Raw genomic sequence first — 26887 nt, forward strand, 5'->3', positions numbered from 1 at the left:
TCTGAAGCCTGCGTGTTGCATCCTCCTCGGACCTGCGTGTCTCATCAATCTGAAGCCTGCGTGTTGCATCCTCCTCGGACCTGCGTGTCTCATCAATCTGAAGCCTGCGTGTTGAATCCTCCTCGGACCTGCGTGTCTCATCAATCTGAAGCCTGCGTGTTGCATCCTCCTCGGACCTGCGTGTCTCATCAATCTGAAGCCTGCGTGTTGCATCCTCCTCGGACCTGCGTGTCTCATCAATCTGATGCCTGCGTGTTGCATCCTCCTCGGACCAGCATGTCTCATCAATCTGAAGCCTGCGTGTTGCATCCTCCTCGGACCTGCGCGTCTCATCAATCTGAAGCCTGCGTGTTGCATCCTCCTTGGACCTGCGTGTCTCATCAATCTGAAGCCTGCGTGTTGCATCCTCCTCGGACATGCGTTTCCCATCAATCTGAAGCCTGCGTGTTGCATCCTCTTAGGACCTGCGTGTCTCATCAATCTGAAGCCTGCGTGTTGCATCCTCCTCGGACCTGCGTGTCTCATCAATCTGAAGCCTGCGTGTTGCATCCTCCTCGGACGTGCGTGTCTCATCAATCTGAAGCCTGCGTGTTGCATCCTCCTCGGACCTGCGTGTCTCATCAATCTGAAGCCTGCGTGTTGCATCCTCCTCGGACCTGCGTGTCTCATCAATCTTAAGCCTGCGTGTGGCATCCTGCTCGGACCTGCGCGTCTGATCAATCTGAAGCCTGCGTGTTGCATCCTCCTCGGACCTGCGTGTCTCATCAATCTGAAGCCTGCGTGTTGCATCCTCCTCGGACCTGCGCGTCTCATCAATCTGAAGCCTGCGTGTTGAATCCTCCTCGGACCTGCGTGTCTGATCAATCTGAAGCCTGCGTGTTGCATCCTCCTCGGACCTGCGCGTCTCATCAATCTGAAGCCTGCGTGTTGCATCCTCCTCGGACCTGCGTGTCTCATCAATCTGAAGCCTGTGTGTTGCATCCTCCGCGGACCTGCGTGTCTCATCAATCTGAAGCCTGCGTGTTGCATCCTCCTCGGACCTGCGTGTCTGATCAATCTGAAGCCTGCGTGTTGCATCCTCCTCAGACCTGCGTGTCTCATCAATCTGAAGCCTGCGTGTTGCATCCTCCTTGGACCTGCGTGTCTCATCAATCTGAAGCCTGCGTGTTGCATCCTCCTCGGACCTGCGTGTCTCATCAATCTGAAGCCTGTGTGTTGCATCCTCCTCGGACCTGCGTGTCTCATCAATCTGAAGCCTGCGTGTTGCATCCTCCTCGGACCTGCGTGTCTCATCAATCTGAAGCCTGCGTGTTGCATCCTCCTCGGACCTGCGTGTCTCATCAATCTGAAGCCTGCGTGTTGCATCCTCCTCGGACCTGCGTGTCTCATCAATCTGAAGTCTGCATTTTACATCCTCCTCGGACCTGCGTGTCTCATCAATCTGAAGCCTGCGTGTTGCATCCTCCTCGGACCTGCGTGTCTCATCAATCTGAAGCCTGCGTGTTGCATCCTACTCGGAACTGCGTGTCTCATCAATCTGAAGCCTGCGTGTTGCATCCTCCTCGGACCTGCGTGTCTCATCAATCTGAAGCCTGCGTGTTGCATCCTCCTCGGACCTGCGTGTCTCATCAATCTGAAGCCTGCGTGTTGAATCCTCCTCGGACCTGCGTGTCTGATCAATCTGAAGCCTGCGTGTTGCATCCTCCTCGGACCTGCGTGTCTCATCAATCTGAAGCCTGCGTGTTGCATCCTCCTCGGACCTGCGTGTCTCATCAATCTGAAGCCTGCGTGTTGCATCCTCCTCGGACCTGCGTGTCTCATCAATCTGAAGCCTGCGTGTTGCATCCTCCTCGGACCTGCGTGTCTCATCAATCTGAAGCCTGCGTGTTGCATCCTCCTCGGACCTGCGTGTCTCATCAATCTGAAGCCTGCGTGTTGCATCCTCCTCGGACCTGCGTGTCTCATCAATCTGAAGCCTGCGTGTCGCATCCTCCTCGGACCTGCGTGTCTCATCAATCTGAAGCCTACGTGTTGCATCCTCCTCGGACCTGCGTGTCTCATCAATCTGAAGCCTGCGTGTCGCATCCTCCTCGGACCTGCGTGTCTCATCAATCTTAAGCCTGCGTGTTGCATCCTCCTCGGACCTGCGTGTCTCATCAATCTGAAGCCTGCGTGTCGCATCCTCGTCGGACCTGCGTGTCTCATAAATCTGAAGTCTGCCTGTTGCATCCTCCTCGGACCTGCGTGTCTCATCAATCTTAAGCCTGCGTGTTGCATCCTCCTCGGACCTGCGTGTCTCATCAATCTGAAGCCTGCGTGTTGCATCCTCCTCGGACCTGCGTGTCTCATCAATCTGAAGCCTGCGTGTTGCATCCTCCTCGGACCTGCGTGTCTCATCAATCTGAAGCCTGCGTGTTGCATCCTCCTCGGACCTGCGAGTCTCATCAATCTGAAGCCGTGTTGCATCCTCCTCGGACCTGCGTTTCTCATCAATCTGGAGCCTGCGTGTTGCATCCTCCTCGGACTTGCGTGTCTCATCAATCTGAAGCCAGCGTGTTGAATCCTCCTCGGACCTGCGTGTCTGATCAATCTGAAGCCTGCGTGTTGCATCCTCCTCAGACCTGCGTGTCTCATCAATCTGAAGCCTGCGTGTTGCATCCTCCTTGGACCTGCGTGTCTCATCAATCTGAAGCCTGCGTGTTGCATCCTCCTCGGACCTGCGTGTCTCATCAATCTGAAGCCTGTGTGTTGCATCCTCCTCGGACCTGCGTGTCTCATCAATCTGAAGTCTGCGTGTTGCATCCTCCTCGGACCTGCGTGTCTCATCAATCTGAAGCCTGCGTGTTGCATCCTCCTCGGACCTGCGTGTCTCATCAATCTGAAGCCTGCGTGTTGCATCCTCCTCGGACCTGCGTGTCTCATCAATCTGAAGCCTGCGTGTTGAATCCTCCTCGGACCTGCGTGTCTGATCAATCTGAAGCCTGCGTGTTGCATCCTCCTCGGACCTGCGTGTCTCATCAATCTGAAGCCTGCGTGTTGCATCCTCCTCGGACCTGCGTGTCTCATCAATCTGAAGCCTGCGTGTTGCCTCCTCCTTGGACCAGCGTGTCTCATCAATCTGAAGCCTGCGTGTTGCATCCTCCTCGGACCTGCGTGTCTCATCAATCTGAAGCCTGCGTGTTGCATCCTCCTCGGACCTGCGTGTCTCATCAATCTGAAGCCTGCGTGTTGCATCCTCCTCGGACCTGCGTGTCTCATCAATCTGAAGCCTGCGTGTTGCATCCTCCTCGGACCTGCGTGTCTCATCAATCTGAAGTCTGCATTTTACATCCTCCTCGGAACTGCGTGTCTCATCAATCTGAAGCCTGCGTGTTGCATCCTCCTCGGACCTGCGTGTCTCATCAATCTGAAGCCTGCGTGTTGCATCCTCCTCGGAACTGCGTGTCTCATCAATCTGAAGCCTGCGTGTTGCATCCTCCTCGGACCTGCGTGTCTCATCAATCTGAAGCCTGCGTGTTGCATCCTCCTCGGACCTGCGTGTCTCATCAATCTGAAGCCTGCGTGTTGCATCCTCCTCGGACCTGCGTGTCTCATCAATCTGAAGCCTGCGTGTTGCATCCTCCTCGGACCTGCGTGTCTCATCAATCTGAAGCCTGCGTGTTGCATCCTCCTCGGACCTGCGTGTCTCATCAATCTGAAGCCTGCGTGTTGAATCCTCCTCGGACCTGCGTGTCTCATCAATCTGAAGCCTGCGTGTTGCATCCTCCTCGGACCTGCGTGTCTCATCAATCTGAAGCCTGCGTGTTGCATCCTCCTCGGACCTGCGTGTCTCATCAATCTGATGCCTGCGTGTTGCATCCTCCTCGGACCAGCATGTCTCATCAATCTGAAGCCTGCGTGTTGCATCCTCCTCGGACCTGCGCGTCTCATCAATCTGAAGCCTGCGTGTTGCATCCTCCTTGGACCTGCGTGTCTCATCAATCTGAAGCCTGCGTGTTGCATCCTCCTCGGACATGCGTTTCCCATCAATCTGAAGCCTGCGTGTTGCATCCTCTTAGGACCTGCGTGTCTCATCAATCTGAAGCCTGCGTGTTGCATCCTCCTCGGACCTGCGTGTCTCATCAATCTGAAGCCTGCGTGTTGCATCCTCCTCGGACGTGCGTGTCTCATCAATCTGAAGCCTGCGTGTTGCATCCTCCTCGGACCTGCGTGTCTCATCAATCTGAAGCCTGCGTGTTGCATCCTCCTCGGACCTGCGTGTCTCATCAATCTTAAGCCTGCGTGTGGCATCCTGCTCGGACCTGCGCGTCTGATCAATCTGAAGCCTGCGTGTTGCATCCTCCTCGGACCTGCGTGTCTCATCAATCTGAAGCCTGCGTGTTGCATCCTCCTCGGACCTGCGCGTCTCATCAATCTGAAGCCTGCGTGTTGAATCCTCCTCGGACCTGCGTGTCTGATCAATCTGAAGCCTGCGTGTTGCATCCTCCTCGGACCTGCGCGTCTCATCAATCTGAAGCCTGCGTGTTGCATCCTCCTCGGACCTGCGTGTCTCATCAATCTGAAGCCTGTGTGTTGCATCCTCCGCGGACCTGCGTGTCTCATCAATCTGAAGCCTGCGTGTTGCATCCTCCTCGCACCTGCGTGTCTCATCAATCTTAAGCCTGCGTGTTGCATCCTCCTCGGACCTGCGCGTCTGATCAATCTGAAGCCTGCGTGTTGCATCCTCCTCGGACCTGCGCGTCTCATCAATCTGAAGCCTGCGTGTTGCATCCTCCTCGGACCTGCGCGTCTCATCAATCTGAAGCCTGCGTGTTGCATCCTCCTCGGACCTGCGCGTCTCATCAATCTGAAGCCTGCGTGTTGCATCCTCCTCGGACCTGCGCGTCTCATCAATCTTAAGCCTGCGTGTTGCATCCTCCTCGGACCTGCGTGTCTCATCAATCTGAAGCCTGCGTGTTCAATCCTCCTCGGACCTGCGTGTCTCATCAATCTGAAGCCTGCGTGTTGCATCCTCCTCGGACCTGCGTGTCTCATCAATCTGAAGCCTGCGTGTTGCATCCTCCTCGGACCTGCGTGTCTCATCAATCTGAAGCCTGCGTGTTGCATCCTCCTCGGACCTGCGTGTCTCATCAATCTGAAGCCTGCGTGTTGCATCCTCCTCGGACCTGCGTGTCTCATCAATCTGAAGTCTGCGTGTTGCATCCTCCTCGGACCTGCGTGTCTCATCAATCTGAAGCCTGCGTGTTGCATCCTCCTCGGACCTGCGTGTCCCATCAATCTGAAGCCTGCGTGTTGCATCCTCCTCGGACCTGCGTGTCTCATCAATCTGAAGCCTGCGTGTTGAATCCTCCTCGGACCTGCGTGTCTGATCAATCTGAAGCCTGCGTGTTGCATCCTCCTCGGACCTGCGTGTCTCATCAATCTGAAGCCTGCGTGTTGCATCCTCCTCGGACCTGCGTGTCTCATCAATCTGAAGCCTGCGTGTTGAATCCTCCTCGGACCTGCGTGTCTGATCAATCTGAAGCTTGCGTGTTGCATCCTCCTCGGACCTGCGTGTCTCATCAATCTGAAGCCTGCGTGTTGCATCCTCCTCGGACCTGCGTGTCTCATCAATCTGAAGCCTGCGTGTTGCATCCTCCTCGGACCTGCGTGTCTCATCAATCTGAAGCCTGCGTGTTGCATCCTCCTCGGACCTGCGTGTCTCATCAATCTGAAGCCTGCGTGTTGCATCCTCCTCGGACCTGCGTGTCTCATCAATCTGAAGCCTGCGTGTTGCATCCTCCTCGGACCTGCGTGTCTCATCAATCTGAAGCCTGCGTGTTGCATCCTCCTCGGACCTGCGTGTCTCATCAATCTGAAGTCTGCATTTTACATCCTCCTCGGACCTGCGTGTCTCATCAATCTGAAGCCTGCGTGTTGCATCCTCCTCGGACCTGCGTGTCTCATCAATCTGAAGCCTGCGTGTTGCATCCTACTCGGAACTGCGTGTCTCATCAATCTGAAGCCTGCGTGTTGCATCCTCCTCGGACCTGCGTGTCTCATCAATCTGAAGCCTGCGTGTTGCATCCTCCTCGGACCTGCGTGTCTCATCAATCTGAAGCCTGCGTGTTGCATCCTCCTCGGACCTGCGTGTCTCATCAATCTGAAGCCTGCGTGTTGCATCCTCCTCGGACCTGCGTGTCTCATCAATCTGAAGCCTGCGTGTTGCATCCTCCTCGGACCTGCGTGTCTCATCAATCTGAAGCCTGCGTGTTGAATCCTCCTCGGACCTGCGTGTCTCATCAATCTGAAGCCTGCGTGTTGCATCCTCCTCGGACCTGCGTGTCTCATCAATCTGAAGCCTGCGTGTTGCATCCTCCTCGGACCTGCGTGTCTCATCAATCTGAAGCCTGCGTGTTGCATCCTCCTCGGACCAGCATGTCTCATCAATCTGAAGCCTGCGTGTTGCATCCTCCTCGGACCTACGCGTCTCATCAATCTGAAGCCTGCGTGTTGCATCCTCCTTGGACATGCGTTTCCCATCAATCTGAAGCCTGCGTGTTGCATCCTCTTAGGACCTGCGTGTCTCATCAATCTGAAGCCTGCGTGTTGCATCCTCCTCGGACCTGCGTGTCTCATCAATCTGAAGCCTGCGTGTTGCATCCTCCTCGGACGTGCGTGTCTCATCAATCTGAAGCCTGCGCGTTGCATCCTCCTCGGACCTGCGTGTCTCATCAATCTGAAGCCTGCGTGTTGCATCCTCCTCGGACCTGCGTGTCTCATCAATCTTAAGCCTGCGTGTGGCATCCTCCTCGGACCTGCGCGTCTGATCAATCTGAAGCCTGCGTGTTGCATCCTCCTCGGACCTGCGTGTCTCATCAATCTGAAGCCTGCGTGTTGCATCCTCCTCGGACCTGCGCGTCTCATCAATCTGAAGCCTGCGTGTTGAATCCTCCTCGGACCTGCGTGTCTGATCAATCTGAAGCCTGCGTGTTGCATCCTCCTCGGACCTGCGCGTCTCATCAATCTGAAGCCTGCGTGTTGCATCCTCCTCGGACCTGCGTGTCTCATCAATCTGAAGCCTGTGTGTTGCATCCTCCGCGGACCTGCGTGTCTCATCAATCTGAAGCCTGCGTGTTGCATCCTCCTCGCACCTGCGTGTCTCATCAATCTTAAGCCTGCGTGTTGCATCCTCCTCGGACCTGCGCGTCTGATCAATCTGAAGCCTGCGTGTTGCATCCTCCTCGGACCTGCGCGTCTCATCAATCTGAAGCCTGCGTGTTGCATCCTCCTCGGACCTGCGCGTCTCATCAATCTGAAGCCTGCGTGTTGCATCCTCCTCGGACCTGCGCGTCTCATCAATCTGAAGCCTGCGTGTTTCATCCTCCTCGGACCTGCGCGTCTCATCAATCTTAAGCCTGCGTGTTGCATCCTCCTCGGACCTGCGTGTCTCATCAATCTGAAGCCTGCGTGTTGAATCCTCCTCGGACCTGCGTGTCTCATCAATCTGAAGCCTGCGTGTTGCATCCTCCTCGGACCTGCGTGTCTCATCAATCTGAAGCCTGCGTGTTGCATCCTCCTCGGACCTGCGTGTCTCATCAATCTGAAGCCTGCGTGTTGCATCCTCCTCGGACCTGCGTGTCTCATCAATCTGAAGCCTGTGTGTTGCATCCTCCTCGGACCTGCGTGTCTCATCAATCTGAAGTCTGCGTGTTGCATCCTCCTCGGACCTGCGTGTCTCATCAATCTGAAGCCTGCGTGTTGCATCCTCCTCGGACCTGCGTGTCCCATCAATCTGAAGCCTGCGTGTTGCATCCTCCTCGGACCTGCGTGTCTCATCAATCTGAAGCCTGCGTGTTGAATCCTCCTCGGACCTGCGTGTCTGATCAATCTGAAGCCTGCGTGTTGAATCCTCCTCGGACCTGCGTGTCTCATCAATCTGAAGCCTGCGTGTTGCATCCTCCTCGGACCTGCGTGTCTCATCAATCTGAAGCCTGCGTGTTGAATCCTCCTCGGACCTGCGTGTCTGATCAATCTGAAGCCTGCGTGTTGCATCCTCCTCGGACCTGCGTGTCTCATCAATCTGAAGCCTGCGTGTTGCATCCTCCTCGGACCTGCGTGTCTCATCAATCTGAAGCCTGCGTGTTGCATCCTCCTCGGACCTGCGTGTCTCATCAATCTGAAGCCTGCGTGTTGCATCCTCCTCGGACCTGCGTGTCTCATCAATCTGAAGCCTGCGTGTTGAATCCTCCTCGGACCTGCGTGTCTGATCAATCTGAAGCCTGCGTGTTGCATCCTCCTCGGACCTGCGTGTCTCATCAATCTGAAGCCTGCGTGTTGCATCCTCCTCGGACCTGCGTGTCTCATCAATCTGAAGCCTGCGTGTTGCATCCTCCTCGGACCTGCGTGTCTCATCAATCTGAATCCTGCGTGTTGCATCCTCCTCGGACCTTCGTGTCTCATCAATCTGAAGTCTGCATTTTACATCCTACTCGGAACTGCGTGTCTCATTAATCTGAAGCCTGCGTGTTGCATCCTCCTCGGACCTGCGTGTCTCATCAATCTGAAGCCTGCGTGTTGCATCCTCATCGGACCTGCGTGTCTCATCAATCTGAAGCCTGCGTGTTGCATCCTCCTCGGACCTGCGTGTCTCATCAATCTGATGACTGCGTGTTGCATCCTCCTCGGACCTGCGTGTCTAATCAATCTGAAGCCTGCGTGTTGCATCCTCCTCGGACCTGCGTGTCTCATCAATCTGAAGCCTGCGTGTTGCATCCTCCTCGGACCTGCGTGTCTCATCAATCTGAAGCCTGCGTGTTACATCCTCCTCGGACCTGCATGTCTCATCAATCTGAAGCCTGCGTGTTGCATCCTCCTCGGTCCTGCGTGTCTCATCAATCTGAAGCCTGCGTGTTGCATCCTCCTCGGACATGTGTGTCTGATCAATCTGAAGCCAGCGTGTTGCATCCTCCTCGGACCTGCGTGTCTCATCAATCTGAAGCCTGCGTGTTGCATCCTCCTCGGACCTGCGTGTCTCATCAATCTGAAGCCTGCGTGTTGCATCCTCCTCGGACCTGCGTGTCTCATCAATCTGAAGCCTGCGTGTTGCATCCTCCTCGGACCTGCGTGTCTCATCAATCTGAAGCCTGCGTTTTGCATCCTCCTCGTACCTGCGTGTCTCATCAATCTGAAGCCTGCGTGTTGCATCCTCCTCGGACCTGCGTGTCTCATCAATCTGAAGCCTGCGTGTTGAATCCTCCTCGGACCTGCGTGTCTCATCAATCTGAAGCCTGCGTGTTGCATCCTCTTCGGACCTGCGTGTCTCATCAATCTGAAGCCTGCGTGTTGCATCCTCCTCGGACCTGCGTGTCTCATCAATCTGAAGCCTGCGTGTTGCATCCTCCTCGGACCTGCGTGTCTCATCAATCTGAAGCCTGCGTGTTGCATCCTCCTCGGACCTGCGTATCTCATCAATCTGAAGCCTGCGTGTTGCATCCTCCTCGGACCTGCGTGTCTGATCAATCTGAAGCCTGCGTGTTGCATCCTCCTCAGACCTGCGTGTCTCATCCATCTGAAGCCTGCGTGTTGCATCCTCCTCTGACCTGCGTGTCTCATCAATCTGAAGCCTGCGTGTTGCATCCTCCTCGGACATGCGTGTCTCATCAATCTGAAGCCTGCGTGTTGCATCATCCTCGGACCTGCGTGTCTCATCAATCTGAAGCCTGCTTGTTGCATCCTCCTCGGACCTGCGTGTCTCATCAATCTGAAGCCTGCGTGTTGCATCCTCCTCGGACCTGCGTGTCTCATCCATCTGAAGCCTGCGTGTTGCATCCTCCTCGGACCTGCGTGTCTCATCAATCTGAAGCTTGCGTGTTGCATCCTCCTCGGACCTGCTTGTCACATCAATCTGAAGCCTGCGTGTTGCATCCTCCTCTGACCTGCGTGTCTCATCAATCTGAAGCCTGCGTGTTGCATCCTCCTCGGACCAGCGTGTCTCATCAATCTGAAGCCTGCGTGTTGCATCCTCCTCGGACCAGCGTATCTCATCAATCTGAAGCCTGCGTGTTGCATCCTCCTCGGACCTGCGTGTCTGATCAATCTGAAGCCTGCGTGTTGCATCCTCCTCGGACCTGCGTGTCTCATCCATCTGAAGCCTGCGTGTTGCATCCTCCTCTGACCTGAGTGTCTCATCAATCTGAAGACTGCGTGATGCATCCTCCACGGACCTGCGTGTCTCATCAATCTGAAGCCTGCGTGTTGCATCCTCCTCGGACCTGCGTGTCTCATCAATCTGAAGCCTGTGTGTTGCATCCTCCTCGGACCTGCGTGTCTCATCAATCTGAAGCCTGCGAGTTGCATCCTCCTCGGACCTGCGTGTCTCATCAATCTGAAGCCTGCGTGTTGAATCCTCCTCGGACCTGCGTGTCTCATCAATCTGAAGCCTGGGTGTTGCATCCTCCTCGGACCTGCGTGTCTCATCAATCTGAAGCCTGCGTGTTGCATCCTCCTCGGACCTGCTTGTCTCATCAATCTGAAGCCTGCGTGTTGCATCCTCCTCGGACCTGCGTGTCTCATCAATCTGAAGCCTGCGTGTTGCATCCTCCTCGGACCAGCGTGTCTCATCAATCTGAAGCCTGCCTGTTGCATCCTCCTCGGACCTGCGTGTCTCATCAATCTGAAGCCTGCGTGTTGCATCCTCTTCGGACCTGCGTGTCTCATCAATCTGAAGCCTGGGTGTTGCATCCTCCTCGGACCTGCGTTTCTCATCAATCTGAAGCCTGCGTGTTGCATCCTCCTCGGACCTGCGTGTCTCATCAATCTGAAGCCTGCGTGTTGCATCCTCCTCGGACCTGCGTGTCTCATCAATCTGAAGCCTGCGTGTTGCATCCTCCTCGGACCTGCGTGTCTCATCAATCTGAAGCCTGCGTGTTGCATCCTCCTCGGACCTGCGTGTCTCATCAATCTGAATCCTGCGTGTTGCATCCTCCTCGGACCTGCGTGTCTCATCAATCTTAAGCCTGCGTTTTGCATCCTCCTCGGACCTGTGTGTCTCATCAATCTGAAGCCTGCGTGTTGCATCCTCCTCGGACCTGCGTGTCTCATCAATCTGAAGCCTGCGTGTTGCATCCTCCTCGGACCTGCGTGTCTCATCAATCTGAAGCCTGCGTGTCGCATCCTCCTCGGACCTGCGTGTCTCATCAATCTGAAGCCTGCGTGTTGCATCCTCCTCGGACCTGCGTGTCTCATCAATCTGAAGCCTGCGTGTCGCATCCTCCTCGGACCTGCGTGTCTCATCAATCTGAAGCCTGCGTGTTGCATCCTCCTCGGACCTGCGTGTCTCATCAATCTGAAGCCTGCGTGTCGCATCCTCCTAGGACCTGCGTGTCTCATCAATCTTAAGCCTGCGTGTTGCATCCTCCTCGGACCTGCGTGTCTCATCAATCTGAAGCCTGCGTGTTGCATCCTCCTCGGACCTGCGTGTCTCATAAATCTGAAGCCTGCCTGTTGCATCCTCCTCGGACCTGCGTGTCTCATCAATCTTAAGCCTGCGTGTTGCATCCTCCTCGGACCTGCGTGTCTCATCAATCTGAAGCCTGCGTGTTGCATCCTCCTCGGACCTGCGTGTCTCATCAATCTGAAGCCTGCGTGTTGCATCCTCCTCGGACCTGCGTGTCTCATCAATCTGAAGCCTGCGTGTTGCATCCTCCTCGGACCTGCGAGTCTCATCAATCTGAAGCCTTCGTGTTGCATCCTCCTCGGACCTGCGTGTCTCATCAATCTGAAGCCTGCGTGTTGCATCCTCCTCGGACTTGCGTGTCTCATCAATCTGAAGCCAGCGTGTTGAATCCTCCTCGGACCTGCGTGTCTGATCAATCTGAAGCCTGCGTGTTGCATCCTCCTCAGACCTGCGTGTCTCATCAATCTGAAGCCTGCGTGTTGCATCCTCCTTGGACCTGCGTGTCTCATCAATCTGAAGCCTGCGTGTTGCATCCTCCTCGGACCTGCGTGTCTCATCAATCTGAAGCCTGTGTGTTGCATCCTCCTCGGACCTGCGTGTCTCATCAATCTGAAGTCTGCGTGTTGAATCCTCCTCGGACCTGCGTGTCTGATCAATCTGAAGCCTGCGTGTTGCATCCTCCTCGGACCTGCGTGTCTCATCAATCTGAAGCCTGCGTGTTGCATCCTCCTCGGACCTGCGTGTCTCATCAATCTGAAGCCTGCGTGTTGCCTCCTCCTTGGACCAGCGTGTCTCATCAATCTGAAGCCTGCATGTTGCATCCTCCTCGGACCTGCGTGTCTCATCAATCTGAAGCCTGCGTGCTGCATCCTCCTTGGACCTGCGTGTCTCATCAATCTGAAGCCTGCGTGTTGCATTCTCCTCGGACCTGCGTTTCTCATCAATCTGAAGCCTGCGTGTTGCATCCTCCTCGGACCTGCGTGTCTCATCAATCTGAAGCCTGCGTGTTGCATCCTCCTCGGACCTGCGTGTCTCATCAATCTGAAGCCTGCGTGTTGCATCCTTCTCGGACCTGCGTGTCTCATCAATCTGAAGCCTGCGTGTTGCATCCTCCTCGGACCTGCGTGTCTCATCAATCTGAAGCCTGCGTGTTGCATCCTCCTCGGACCTGCGCGTCTCATCAATCTGAAGCCTGCGTGTTGCATCCTCCTCGGACCTGCGTGTCTCATCAATCTGAAGCCTGCGTGTTGCATCCTCCTCGGACCTGCGTGTCTCATCAATCTGAAGCCTGCGTGTTGCATCCTCCTCGGACCTGCGTGTCTCATCAATCTTAAGCCTGCGTGTTACATCCTCCTCGGACCTGCGTGTCTCATCAATCTGAAGCCTGCGTGTTGCATCCTCCTCGGACCTGCGTCTCTCATCAATCTGAAGCCTGCGTGTTGCATCCTCCTCGGACGTGTGTCTGATCAATCTGAAGCCAGCGTGTTGCATCCTCCTCGGACCTGCGTGTCTCATCAATCTGAAGCCTGCGTGTTGCATCCTCCTCGGACCTGCGTGTCTCATCATTCTGAAGCCTGCGTGTTGCATCCTCCTCGGACCTGCGTGTCTCATCAATCTGAAGCCTGCGTGTTGCATCCTCCTCGGACCTGCGTGTCTCATCAATCTGAAGCCTGCGTTTTGCATCCTCCTCGTACCTGCGTGTCTCATCAATCTGAAGCCTGCGTGTTGCATCCTCCTCGGACCTGCGTGTCTCATCAATCTGAAGCCTGCGTGTTGAATCCTCCTCGGACCTGCGTGTCTCATCAATCTGAAGCCTGCGTGTTGCATCCTCTTCGGACCTGCGTGTCTCATCAATCTGAAGCCTGCGTGTTGCATCCTCCTCGGACCTGCGTGTCTCATCAATCTGAAGCCTGCGTGTTGCATCCTCCTCGGACCTGCGTGTCTCATCAATCTGAAGCCTGCGTGTTGCATCCTCCTCGGACTTGCGTGTCTCATCAATCTGAAGCCTGCGTGTTGCATCCTCCTCGGACCTGCGTGTCTGATCAATCTGAAGCCTGCGTGTTGCATCCTCCTCAGACCTGCGTGTCTCATCCATCTGAAGCCTGCGTGTTGCATCCTCCTCTGACCTGCGTGTCTCATCAATCTGAAGCCTGCGTGTTGCATCCTCCTCGGACATGCGTGTCTCATCAATCTGAAGCCTGCGTGTTGCATCCTCCTCGGACCTGCGTGTCTCATCAATCTGAAGCCTGCTTGTTGCATCCTCCTCGGACCTGCGTGTCTCATCAATCTGAAGCCTGCGTGTTGCATCCTCCTCGGACCTGCGTGTCTCATCCATCTGAAGCCTGCGTGTTGCATCCTCCTCGGACCTGCGTGTCTCATCAATCTGAAGCTTGCGTGTTGCATCCTCCTCGGACCTGCTTGTCTCATCAATCTGAAGCCTGCGTGTTGCATCCTCCTCTGACCTGCGTGTCTCATCAATCTGAAGCCTGCGTGTTGCATCCTCCTCGGACCTGCGTGTCTGATCAATCTGAAGCCTGCGTGTTGCATCCTCCTCGGACCTGCGTGTCTCATCAATCTGAAGCCTGCGTGTTGCATCCTCCTCGGACCTGCGTGTCTCATCAATCTGAAGCCTGCGTGTTGCATCCTCCTCGGACCTGCGTGTCTCATCAATCTGAAGCCTGCGTGTTGCATCCTCCTCGGACCTGCGTGTCTCATCAATCTGAAGCCTGCGTGTCGCATCCTCCTCGGTCCTGCGTGTCTCATCAATCTGAAGCCTGCGTGTTGCATCCTCCTCGGACCTGCGTGTCTCATCAATCTGAAGCCTGCGTGTCGCATCCTCCTCGGACCTGCGTGTCTCATCAATCTGAAGCCTGCGTGTTGCATCCTCCTCGGACCTGCGTGTCTCATCAATCTGAAGCCTGCGTGTTGCATCCTCCTCGGACCTGCGTGTCTCATCAATCTGAAGCCTGCGTGTTGCATCCTCCTCGGACCTGCGTGTCTCATCAATCTGAAGCCTGCGTGTTGCATCCTCCTCGGACCTGCGTGTCTCATCAATCTGAAGCCTGCGTGTTGCATCCTCCTCGGACCTGCGTGTCTCATCAATCTGAAGCCTGCGTGTTGTATCCTCCTCGGACCTGCGTGTCTCATCAATCTTAAGCCTGCGTGTTGCATCCTCCTCGGACCTGCGTGTCTCATCAATCTGAAGCCTGCGTGTTGCATCCTCCTCGGACCTGCGTGTCTGATCAATCTGAAGCCTGTGTGTTGCATCCTCCTCGGACATGCGTGTCTCATCAATCTGAAGCCTGCGTGTTGCATCCTCCTCGGAACTGCATTTCTCATCAATCTGAAGCCTGCGTGTTGCATCCTCCTCGGACCTGCGTGTCTCATCAATCTGAAGCCTGCGTGTTGCATCCTCCTCGGACCTGCGTGTCTCATCAATCTGAAGCCTGCGTGTTGCATCCTCCTCGGACCTGCGTGTCTCATCAATCTGAAGCCTGTGTTTTGCATCCTCCTCGGACCTGCGTGTCTCATCAATCTGAAGCCTGCGTGTTGCATCCTCCTCGGACCTGCGTGTCTCATCAATCTGAAGCCTGCGTGTTGATTCCTCCACGGACCTGCGTGTCTGATCAATCTGAAGCCTGCGTGTTGCATCCTCCTCGGACCTGCGTGTCTCATCAATCTGAAGCCTGCGTGTTGCATCCTCCTCGGACCTGCGTGTCTCATCAATCTGAAGCCTGCGTGTTGCATCCTCCTCGGACCTGCGTGTCTCAACAATCTGAAGTCTGCGTGTTGCATCCTCCTCGGACCTGCGTGTCTCATCAATCTGAAGCCTGCGTGTTGCATCCTCCTCGGACCTGCGTGTCTCATCAATCTGAAGCCTGCGTGTTGCATCCTCCTCGGACCTGCGTGTCTCATCAATCTGAAGCCTGCGTGTTGCATCCTCCTCGGACCTGCGTGTCTCATCAATCTGATGCCTGCGTGTTGCATCCTCCTCGGACCTGCGTGTCTCATCAATCTGAAGCCTGCGTGTTGCATCCTACTCGGACCTGCGTGTCTCATCAATCTGAAGCCTGCGTGTTGCATCCTCCTCGGACCTGCGTGTCTCATCAATCTGAAGCCTGCGTGTTACATCCTCCTCGGACCTGCGTGCCTCATCAATCTGAAGCCTGCGTGTTGCATCCTCCTCGGTCCTGCGTGTCTCATCAATCTGAAGCCTGCGTGTTGCATCCTCCTCGGACCTGCGTATCTCATCAATCTGAAGCCTGCGTGTTGCATCCTCCTCGGACCTGCGTGTCTGATCAATCTGAAGCCTGCGTGTTGCATCCTCCTCGGACCTGCGTGTCTCATCCATCTGAAGCCTGCGTGTTGCATCCTCCTCTGACCTACGTGTCTCATCAATCTGAAGCCTGCGTGTTGCATCCTCCTCAGACATGCGTGTCTCATCAATCTGAAGCCTGCGTTGCATCCTCCTCGGACCTGCGTGTCTCATCAATCTGAAGCCTGCGTGTTGCATCCTCCTCGGACCTGCGTGTCTCATCAATCTGAAGCCTGCGTGTTGCATCCTCCTCGGACCTGCGTGTCTCATCAATCTGAAGCCTGCGTGTTGCATCCTCCTCGGACCTGCGTGTCTCATCAATCAGAAGCCTGCGTGTTGCATCCTCCTCGGACCTGCTTGTCTCAACAATCTGAAGCCTGCGTGTTGCATCCTCCTCGGACCTGCGTGTCTCATCAATCTGAAGCCTGCGTGTTGCATCCTCCTCGGACCAGCGTGTCTCATCAATCTGAAGCCTGCGTGTTGCATCCTCATCGGGCCTGCGTGTCTCATCAATCTGAAGCCTGCGTGTTGCATCCTCCTCGGACCGGCGTGTCTCATCAATCTGAAGCCTGCGTGTTGCATCCTCCTCGGACCTACGTTTCTCATCAATCTGAAGCCTGCGTGTTGCATCCTCCTCGGACCTGCATGTCTCATCATTCTGAAGCCTGCGTGTTGCATCCTCCTCGGACCTGCGTGTCTCATCAATCTGAAGCCTGCGTGTTGCATCCTCCTCGGACCTGCGTGTCTCATCAATCTGAAGCCTGCGTGTTGCATCCTCCTCGGACATGCGTGTCTGATCAATCTGAAGCCTGCGTGTTGCATCCTCCTCGGAACTGCATTTCTCATCAATCTGAAGCCTGCGTGTTGCATCCTCCTCGGACCTGCGTGTCTCATCAATCTGAAGCCTGCGTGTTGCATCCTCCTCGGACCTGCGTGTCTCATCAATCTGAAGCCTGCGTGTTGCATCCTCCTCGGACCTGCGTGTCTCATCAATCTGAAGCCTGTGTTTTGCATCCTCCTCGGACCTGCGTGTCTCATCAATCTGAAGCCTGCGTGTTGCATCCTCCTCGTACCTGCGTGTCTCATCAATCTGAAGCCTGCGTGTTGCATCCTCCTCGGACCTGCGTGTCTCATCAATCTGAAGCCTGCGTGTTGAATCCTCCTCGGACCTGCGTGTCTCATCAATCTGAAGCCTGCGTGTTGCATCCTCTTCGGACCTGCGTGTCTCATCAATCTGAAGCCTGCGTGTTGCATCCTCCTCGGACCTGCGTGTCTCATCAATCTGAAGCCTGCGTGTTGCATCCTCCTCGGACCTGCGTGTCTCATCAATCTGAAGCCTGCGTGTTGCATCCTCCTCGGACTTGCGTGTCTCATCAATCTGAAGCCTGCGTGTTGCATCCTCCTCGGACCTGCGTGTCTGATCAATCTGAAGCCTGCGTGTTGCATCCTCCTCAGACCTGCGTGTCTCATCCATCTGAAGCCTGCGTGTTGCATCCTCCTCTGACCTGCGTGTCTCATCAATCTGAAGCCTGCGTGTTGCATCCTCCTCGGACATGCGTGTCTCATCAATCTGAAGCCTGCGTGTTGCATCCTCCTCGGACCTGCGTGTCTCATCAATCTGAAGCCTGCTTGTTGCATCCTCCTCGGACCTGCGTGTCTCATCAATCTGAAGCCTGCGTGTTGCATCCTCCTCGGACCTGCGTGTCTCATCCATCTGAAGCCTGCGTGTTGCATCCTCCTCGGACCTGCGTGTCTCATCAATCTGAAGCTTGCGTGTTGCATCCTCCTCGGACCTGCTTGTCTCATCAATCTGAAGCCTGCGTGTTGCATCCTCCTCTGACCTGCGTGTCTCATCAATCTGAAGCCTGCGTGTTGCATCCTCCTCGGACCTGCGTGTCTGATCAATCTGAAGCCTGCGTGTTGCATCCTCCTCGGACCTGCGTGTCTCATCAATCTGAAGCCTGCGTGTTGCATCCTCCTCGGACCTGCGTGTCTCATCAATCTGAAGCCTGCGTGTTGCATCCTCCTCGGACCTGCGTGTCTCATCAATCTGAAGCCTGCGTGTTGCATCCTCCTCGGACCTGCGTGTCTCATCAATCTGAAGCCTGCGTGTCGCATCCTCCTCGGTCCTGCGTGTCTCATCAATCTGAAGCCTGCGTGTTGCATCCTCCTCGGACCTGCGTGTCTCATCAATCTGAAGCCTGCGTGTCGCATCCTCCTCGGACCTGCGTGTCTCATCAATCTGAAGCCTGCGTGTTGCATCCTCCTCGGACCTGCGTGTCTCATCAATCTGAAGCCTGCGTGTTGCATCCTCCTCGGACCTGCGTGTCTCATCAATCTGAAGCCTGCGTGTTGCATCCTCCTCGGACCTGCGTGTCTCATCAATCTGAAGCCTGCGTGTTGCATCCTCCTCGGACCTGCGTGTCTCATCAATCTGAAGCCTGCGTGTTGCATCCTCCTCGGACCTGCGTGTCTCATCAATCTGAAGCCTGCGTGTTGTATCCTCCTCGGACCTGCGTGTCTCATCAATCTTAAGCCTGCGTGTTGCATCCTCCTCGGACCTGCGTGTCTCATCAATCTGAAGCCTGCGTGTTGCATCCTCCTCGGACCTGCGTGTCTGATCAATCTGAAGCCTGTGTGTTGCATCCTCCTCGGACATGCGTGTCTCATCAATCTGAAGCCTGCGTGTTGCATCCTCCTCGGAACTGCATTTCTCATCAATCTGAAGCCTGCGTGTTGCATCCTCCTCGGACCTGCGTGTCTCATCAATCTGAAGCCTGCGTGTTGCATCCTCCTCGGACCTGCGTGTCTCATCAATCTGAAGCCTGCGTGTTGCATCCTCCTCGGACCTGCGTGTCTCATCAATCTGAAGCCTGTGTTTTGCATCCTCCTCGGACCTGCGTGTCTCATCAATCTGAAGCCTGCGTGTTGCATCCTCCTCGGACCTGCGTGTCTCATCAATCTGAAGCCTGCGTGTTGATTCCTCCACGGACCTGCGTGTCTGATCAATCTGAAGCCTGCGTGTTGCATCCTCCTCGGACCTGCGTGTCTCATCAATCTGAAGCCTGCGTGTTGCATCCTCCTCGGACCTGCGTGTCTCATCAATCTGAAGCCTGCGTGTTGCATCCTCCTCGGACCTGCGTGTCTCAACAATCTGAAGTCTGCGTGTTGCATCCTCCTCGGACCTGCGTGTCTCATCAATCTGAAGCCTGCGTGTTGCATCCTCCTCGGACCTGCGTGTCTCATCAATCTGAAGCCTGCGTGTTGCATCCTCCTCGGACCTGCGTGTCTCATCAATCTGAAGCCTGCGTGTTGCATCCTCCTCGGACCTGCGTGTCTCATCAATCTGATGCCTGCGTGTTGCATCCTCCTCGGACCTGCGTGTCTCATCAATCTGAAGCCTGCGTGTTGCATCCTACTCGGACCTGCGTGTCTCATCAATCTGAAGCCTGCGTGTTGCATCCTCCTCGGACCTGCGTGTCTCATCAATCTGAAGCCTGCGTGTTACATCCTCCTCGGACCTGCGTGCCTCATCAATCTGAAGCCTGCGTGTTGCATCCTCCTCGGTCCTGCGTGTCTCATCAATCTGAAGCCTGCGTGTTGCATCCTCCTCGGACCTGCGTATCTCATCAATCTGAAGCCTGCGTGTTGCATCCTCCTCGGACCTGCGTGTCTGATCAATCTGAAGCCTGCGTGTTGCATCCTCCTCGGACCTGCGTGTCTCATCCATCTGAAGCCTGCGTGTTGCATCCTCCTCTGACCTACGTGTCTCATCAATCTGAAGCCTGCGTGTTGCATCCTCCTCAGACATGCGTGTCTCATCAATCTGAAGCCTGCGTTGCATCCTCCTCGGACCTGCGTGTCTCATCAATCTGAAGCCTGCGTGTTGCATCCTCCTCGGACCTGCGTGTCTCATCAATCTGAAGCCTGCGTGTTGCATCCTCCTCGGACCTGCGTGTCTCATCAATCTGAAGCCTGCGTGTTGCATCCTCCTCGGACCTGCGTGTCTCATCAATCAGAAGCCTGCGTGTTGCATCCTCCTCGGACCTGCTTGTCTCAACAATCTGAAGCCTGCGTGTTGCATCCTCCTCGGACCTGCGTGTCTCATCAATCTGAAGCCTGCGTGTTGCATCCTCCTCGGACCAGCGTGTCTCATCAATCTGAAGCCTGCGTGTTGCATCCTCATCGGGCCTGCGTGTCTCATCAATCTGAAGCCTGCGTGTTGCATCCTCCTCGGACCGGCGTGTCTCATCAATCTGAAGCCTGCGTGTTGCATCCTCCTCGGACCTACGTTTCTCATCAATCTGAAGCCTGCGTGTTGCATCCTCCTCGGACCTGCATGTCTCATCATTCTGAAGCCTGCGTGTTGCATCCTCCTCGGACCTGCGTGTCTCATCAATCTGAAGCCTGCGTGTTGCATCCTCCTCGGACCTGCGTGTCTCATCAATCTGAAGCCTGCGTGTTGCATCCTCCTCGGACATGCGTGTCTGATCAATCTGAAGCCTGCGTGTTGCATCCTCCTCGGAACTGCATTTCTCATCAATCTGAAGCCTGCGTGTTGCATCCTCCTCGGACCTGCGTGTCTCATCAATCTGAAGCCTGCGTGTTGCATCCTCCTCGGACCTGCGTGTCTCATCAATCTGAAGCCTGCGTGTTGCATCCTCCTCGGACCTGCGTGTCTCATCAATCTGAAGCCTGTGTTTTGCATCCTCCTCGGACCTGCGTGTCTCATCAATCTGAAGCCTGCGTGTTGCATCCTCCTCGGACCTGCGTGTCTCATCAATCTGAAGCCTGCGTGTTGAATCCTCCTCGGACCTGCGTGTCTCATCAATCTGAAGCCTGCGTGTTGCATCCTCCTCGGACCTGCGTGTCTCATCTATCTGAAGCCTGCGTGTTGCATCCTCCTCGGACCTGCGTGTCTCATCAATCTGAAGCCTGCGTGTTGCATCCTCCTCGGACCTGCGTGTCTCATCAATCTGAAGCCTGCGTGTTGCATCCTCCTCGGACCTGCGTGTCTCAACAATCTGAAGTCTGCGTGTTGCATCCTCCTCGGACCTGCGTGTCTCATCAATCTGAAGCCTGCGTGTTGCATCCTCCTCGGACCTGCGTGTCTCATCAATCTGAAGCCTGCGTGTTGCATCCTCCTCGGACCTGCGTGTCTCATCAATCTGAAGCCTGCGTGTTGCATCCTCCTCGGACCTGCGTGTCTCATCAATCTGATGCCTGCGTGTTGCATCCTCCTCGGACCTGCGTGTCTCATCAATCTGAAGCCTGCGTGTTGCATCCTCCTCGGACCTGCGTGTCTCATCAATCTGAAGCCTGCGTGTTGCATCCTCCTCGGACCTGCGTGTCTCATCAATCTGAAGCCTGCGTGTTACATCCTCCTCGGACCTGCGTGCCTCATCAATCTGAAGCCTGCGTGTTGCATCCTCCTCGGTCCTGCGTGTCTCATCAATCTGAAGCCTGCGTGTTGCATCCTCCTCGGACCTGCGTATCTCATCAATCTGAAGCCTGCGTTTTGCATCCTCCTCGGACCTGCGTGTCTGATCAATCTGAAGCCTGCGTGTTGCATCCTCCTCGGACCTGCGTGTCTCATCCATCTGAAGCCTGCGTGTTGCATCCTCCTCTGACCTACGTGTCTCATCAATCTGAAGCCTGCGTGTTGCATCCTCCTCAGACATGCGTGTCTCATCAATCTGAAGCCTGCGTTGCATCCTCCTCGGACCTGCGTGTCTCATCAATCTGAAGCCTGCGTGTTGCATCCTCCTCGGACCTGCGTGTCTCATCAATCTGAAGCCTGCGTGTTGCATCTCATCCATCTGAAGCCTGCGTGTTGCATCCTCCTCGGACCTGCCTGTCTCATCAATCAGAAGCCTGCGTGTTGCATCCTCCTCGGACCTGCTTGTCTCAACAATCTGAAGCCTGCGTGTTGCATCCTCCTCGGACCTGCGTGTCTCATCAATCTGAAGCCTGCGTGTTGCATCCTCCTCGGACCAGCGTGTCTCATCAATCTGAAGCCTGCGTGTTGCATCCTCCTCGGGCCTGCGTGTCTCATCAATCTGAAGCCTGCGTGTTGCATCCTCCTCGGACCGGCGTGTCTCATCAATCTGAAGCCTGCGTGTTGCATCCTCCTCGGACCTACGTTTCTCATCAATCTGAAGCCTGCGTGTTGCATCCTCCTCGGACCTGCATGTCTCATCATTCTGAAGCCTGCGTGTTGCATCCTCCTCGGACCTGCGTGTCTCATCAATCTGAAGCCTGCGTGTTGCATCCTCCTCGGACCTGCGTGTCTCATCAATCTGAAGCCTGCGTGTTACATCCTCCTCGGACCTGCGTGTCTCATCAATCTGAAGCCTGCGTGTTGCATCCTCCTCGGACCTGCGTGTCTCATCAATCTTAAGCCTGCGTGTTGCATCCTCCTCGGACCTGCGTGTCTCATCAATCTGAAGCCTGCGTGTTGCATCCTCCTCGAACCTGCGTGTCTCATCAATCTGAAGCCTGCGTGTTGCATCCTCCTCGGACCTGCGTGTCTCATCAATCTGAAGCCTGCGTGTTGCATCCTCCTCGGACCTGCGTGTCTCATCAATCTGAAGCCTGCGTGTTGCATCCTCCTCGGACCTGCGTGTCTCATCAATCTTAAGCCTGCGTGTTGCATCCTCCTCGGACCTGCGTGTCTCATCAATCTGAAGCCTGCGTGTTGCATCCTCCTCGGACCTGCGTGTCTCATAAATCTGAAGCCTGCCTGTTGCATCCTCCTCGGACCTGCGTGTCTCATCAATCTTAAGCCTGCGTGTTGCATCCTCCTCGGACCTGCGTGTCTCATCAATCTGAAGCCTGCGTGTTGCATCCTCCTCGGACCTGCGTGTCTCATCAATCTGAAGCCTGCGTGTTGCATCCTCCTCGGACCTGCATGTCTCATCAATCCGAAGCCTGCGTGTTGCATCCTCCTCGGACCTGCGTGTCTCATCAATCTGAAGCCTTCGTGTTGCATCCTCCTCGGACCTGCGTGTCTCATCAATCTGAAGCCTGCGTGTTGCATCCTCCTCGGACTTGCGTGTCTCATCAATCTGAAGCCAGCGTGTTGAATCCTCCTCGGACCTGCGTGTCTGAAAAATCTGAAGCCTGCATGTTGCATCCTCCTCAGACCTGCGTGTCTCATCAATCTGAAGCCTGCGTGTTGCATCCTCCTTGGACCTGCGTGTCTCATCAATCTGAAGCCTGCGTGTTGCATCCTCCTCGGACCTGCGTGTCTCATCAATCTGAAGTCTGCGTGTTGCATCCTCCTCGGACCTGCGTGTCTCATCAATCTGAAGCCTGCGTGTTGCATCCTCCTCAGACCTGCGTGTCTCATCAATCTGAAGCCTGCGTGTTGCATCCTCCTCGGACCTGCGTGTCTCATCAATCTGAAGCCAGCGTGTTGAATCCTCCTCGGACCTGCGTGTTGGATCAATCTGAACCTGCGTGTTGCATCCTCCTCGGACCTGCGTGTCTCATCAATCTGAAGCCTGCGTGTTGCATCCTCCTCGGACCTGCGTGTCTCATCAATCTGAAGCCTGCGTGTTGCCTCCTCCTTGGACCAGCGTGTCTCATCAATCTGAAGCCTGCGTGTTGCATCCTCCTCGGACCTGCGTGTCTCATCAATCTGAAGCCTGCGTGTTGCATCCTCCTTGGACCTGCGTGTCTCATCAATCTGAAGCCTGCGTGTTGCATTCTCCTCGGACCTGCGTTTCTCATCAATCTGAAGCCTGCGTGTTGCATCCTCCTCGGACCTGCGTGTCTCATCAATCTGAAGCCTGCGTGTTACATCCTCCTCGGACCTGCGTGTCTCATCAATCTGAAGCCTGCGTGTTGAATCCTCCTCGGACCTGCGTGTCTGATCAATCTGAAGCCTGCGTGTTGCATCCTCCTCGGACCTGCGTGTCTCATCAATCTGAAGCCTGCGTGTTGCATCCTCCTCGGACCTGCGTGTCTCATCAATCTGAAGCCTGCGTGTTGCATCCTCCTCGGACCTGCGTGTCTCATCAATCTGAAGCCTGCGTGTTGCATCCTCCTCGGACCTGCGTGTCTCATCAATCTGAAGTCTGCATTTTACATCCTACTCGGACCTGCGTGTCTCATTAATCTGAAGCCTGCGTGTTGCATCCTCCTCGGACCGGCGTGTCTCATCAATCTGAAGCCTGCGTGTTGCATCCTCCTCGGACCTGCGTGTCTCATCAATCTGAAGCCTGCGTGTTGCATCCTCCTCGGACCTGCGTGTCTCATCAATCTGATGACTGCGTGTTGCATCCTCCTCGGACCTGCGTGTCTCATCAATCTGAAGCCTGCGTGTTGCATCCTCCTCGGACCTGCGTGTCTCATCAATCTGAAGCCTGCGTGTTGCATCCTCCTCGGACCTGCGTGTCTCATCAATCTGAAGCCTGCGTGTTACATCCTCCTCGGACCTGCATGTCTCATCAATCTGAAGCCTGCGTGTTGCATCCTCCTCGGTCCTGCGTGTCTCATCAATCTGAAGCCTGCGTGTTGCATCCTCCTCGGTCCTGCGTGTCTCATCAATCTGAAGCCTGCGTGTTGCATCCTCCTCGGACCTGCGTGTCTCATCAATCTGAAGCCTGCGTGTTGCATCCTCCTCGGACCTGCGTGTCTGATCAATCTGAAGCCTGCGTGTTGCATCCTCCTCCGACCTGCGTGTCTCATCCATCTGAAGCCTGCGTGTTGCATCCTCCTCCGACCTGCGTGTCTCATCCATCTGAAGCCTGCGTGTTGCATCCTCCTCTGACCTGCGTGTCTCATCAATCTGAAGACTGCGTGATGCATCCTCCACGGACCTGCGTGTCTCATCAATCTGAAGCCTGCGTGTTGCATCCTCCTCGGACCTGCGTGTCTCATCAATCTGAAGCCTGTGTGTTGCATCCTCCTCGGACCTGCGTGTCTCATCAATCTGAAGCCTGCGAGTTGCATCCTCCTCGGACCTGCGTGTCTCATCAATCTGAAGCCTGCGTGTTGAATCCTCCTCGGACCTGCGTGTCTCATCAATCTGAAGCCTGCGTGTTGCATCCTCCTCGGACCTGCGTGTCTCATCAATCTGAAGCCTGCGTGTTGCATCCTCCTCGGACCTGCTTGTCTCATCAATCTGAAGCCTGCGTGTTGCATCCTCCTCGGACCTGCGTGTCTCATCAATCTGAAGCCTGCGTGTTGCATCCTCCTCGGACCTGCGTGTCTCATCAATCTGAAGCCTGCCTGTTGCATCCTCCTCGGACCTGCGTGTCTCATCAATCTGAAGCCTGCGTGTTGCATCCTCTTCGGACCTGCGTGTCTCATCAATCTGAAGCCTGGGTGTTGCATCCTCCTCGGACCTGCGTTTCTCATCAATCTGAAGCCTGCGTGTTGCATCCTCCTCGGACCTGCGTGTCTCATCAATCTGAAGCCTGCGTGTTGCATCCTCCTCGGACCTGCGTGTCTCATCAATCTGAAGCCTGCGTGTTGCATCCTCCTCGGACCTGCGTGTCTCATCAATCTGAAGCCTGCGTGTTGCATCCTCCTCGGACCTGCGTGTCTCATCAATCTGAATCCTGCGTGTTGCATCCTCCTCGGACCTGCGTGTCTCATCAATCTTAAGCCTGCGTTTTGCATCCTCCTCGGACCTGTGTGTCTCATCAATCTGAAGCCTGCGTGTTGCATCCTCCTCGGACCTGCGTGTCTCATCAATCTGAAGCCTGCGTGTCGCATCCTCCTCGGACCTGCGTGTCTCATCAATCTGAAGCCTGCGTGTCGCATCCTCCTCGGACCTGCGTGTCTCATCAATCTGAAGCCTGCGTGTTGCATCCTCCTCGGACCTGCGTGTCTCATCAATCTGAAGCCTGCGTGTCGCATCCTCCTCGGCCCTGCGTGTCTCATCAATCTTAAGCCTGCGTGTTGCATCCTCCTCGGACCTGCGTGTCTCATCAATCTGAAGCCTGCGTGTTGCATCCTCCTCGGACCTGCGTGTCTCATAAATCTGATGCCTGCCTGTTGCATCCTCCTCGGACCTGCGTGTCTCATCAATCTTAAGCCTGCCTGTTGCATCCTCCTCGGACCTGCGTGTCTCATCAATCTGAAGCCTGCGTGTTGCATCCTCCTCGGACCTGCGTGCCTCATCAATCTGAAGCCTGCGTGTTGCATCCTCCTCGGACCTGCGTGTCTCATCAATCTGAAGCCTGCGTGTTGCATCCTCCTCGGACCTGCGAGTCTCATCAATCTGAAGCCTTCGTTTTGCATCCTCCTCGGACCTGCGTGTCTGATCAATCTGAAGCCTGCGTGTTGCATCCTCCTCGGACCTGCGTGTCTCATCCATCTGAAGCCTGCGTGTTGCATCCTCCTCTGACCTACGTGTCTCATCAATCTGAAGCCTGCGTGTTGCATCCTCCTCAGACATGCGTGTCTCATCAATCTGAAGCCTGCGTTGCATCCTCCTCGGACCTGCGTGTCTCATCAATCTGAAGCCTGCGTGTTGCATCCTCCTCGGACCTGCGTGTCTCATCAATCTGAAGCCTGCGTGTTGCATCTCATCCATCTGAAGCCTGCGTGTTGCATCCTCCTCGGACCTGCCTGTCTCATCAATCAGAAGCCTGCGTGTTGCATCCTCCTCGGACCTGCTTGTCTCAACAATCTGAAGCCTGCGTGTTGCATCCTCCTCGGACCTGCGTGTCTCATCAATCTGAAGCCTGCGTGTTGCATCCTCCTCGGACCAGCGTGTCTCATCAATCTGAAGCCTGCGTGTTGCATCCTCCTCGGGCCTGCGTGTCTCATCAATCTGAAGCCTGCGTGTTGCATCCTCCTCGGACCGGCGTGTCTCATCAATCTGAAGCCTGCGTGTTGCATCCTCCTCGGACCTACGTTTCTCATCAATCTGAAGCCTGCGTGTTGCATCCTCCTCGGACCTGCATGTCTCATCATTCTGAAGCCTGCGTGTTGCATCCTCCTCGGACCTGCGTGTCTCATCAATCTGAAGCCTGCGTGTTGCATCCTCCTCGGACCTGCGTGTCTCATCAATCTGAAGCCTGCGTGTTACATCCTCCTCGGACCTGCGTGTCTCATCAATCTGAAGCCTGCGTGTTGCATCCTCCTCGGACCTGCGTGTCTCATCAATCTTAAGCCTG

General features: G+C 55.4%; 1 protein-coding gene across 1 annotated transcript in view; it reads right to left on the minus strand.

Annotated features, from left to right (window-relative positions):
• LOC138751704 (trichohyalin-like) overlaps positions 1 to 26887 on the minus strand; it is an 86337-nt gene that overhangs the window by 8757 nt on the left and 50693 nt on the right. Inside the window, exons 33-55 of the mRNA XM_069914389.1 lie at positions 25586 to 25873; positions 25298 to 25441; positions 23210 to 23401; positions 22419 to 22562; positions 20712 to 20855; positions 18842 to 18985; positions 16346 to 16465; positions 15148 to 15291; positions 13084 to 13179; positions 12174 to 12365; positions 11406 to 11549; positions 10926 to 11069; positions 9102 to 9197; positions 7326 to 7445; positions 6702 to 6845; positions 5790 to 5957; positions 4830 to 4949; positions 4206 to 4373; positions 3246 to 3413; positions 3041 to 3149; positions 2433 to 2542; positions 1329 to 1496; positions 609 to 776 (exon numbers count right to left, since the gene is read on the minus strand). Coding sequence (XP_069770490.1) covers positions 609 to 776; positions 1329 to 1496; positions 2433 to 2542; positions 3041 to 3149; positions 3246 to 3413; positions 4206 to 4373; positions 4830 to 4949; positions 5790 to 5957; positions 6702 to 6845; positions 7326 to 7445; positions 9102 to 9197; positions 10926 to 11069; positions 11406 to 11549; positions 12174 to 12365; positions 13084 to 13179; positions 15148 to 15291; positions 16346 to 16465; positions 18842 to 18985; positions 20712 to 20855; positions 22419 to 22562; positions 23210 to 23401; positions 25298 to 25441; positions 25586 to 25873 — 3435 coding nt within the window. The remainder of the gene's footprint in view (positions 1 to 608; positions 777 to 1328; positions 1497 to 2432; positions 2543 to 3040; positions 3150 to 3245; positions 3414 to 4205; positions 4374 to 4829; positions 4950 to 5789; positions 5958 to 6701; positions 6846 to 7325; positions 7446 to 9101; positions 9198 to 10925; positions 11070 to 11405; positions 11550 to 12173; positions 12366 to 13083; positions 13180 to 15147; positions 15292 to 16345; positions 16466 to 18841; positions 18986 to 20711; positions 20856 to 22418; positions 22563 to 23209; positions 23402 to 25297; positions 25442 to 25585; positions 25874 to 26887) is intronic.

Source organism: Narcine bancroftii, chromosome 1, assembly GCF_036971445.1.
Source record: "Narcine bancroftii isolate sNarBan1 chromosome 1, sNarBan1.hap1, whole genome shotgun sequence".
In the NCBI taxonomy this organism is placed as follows: Eukaryota; Metazoa; Chordata; class Chondrichthyes; order Torpediniformes; family Narcinidae; genus Narcine; species Narcine bancroftii.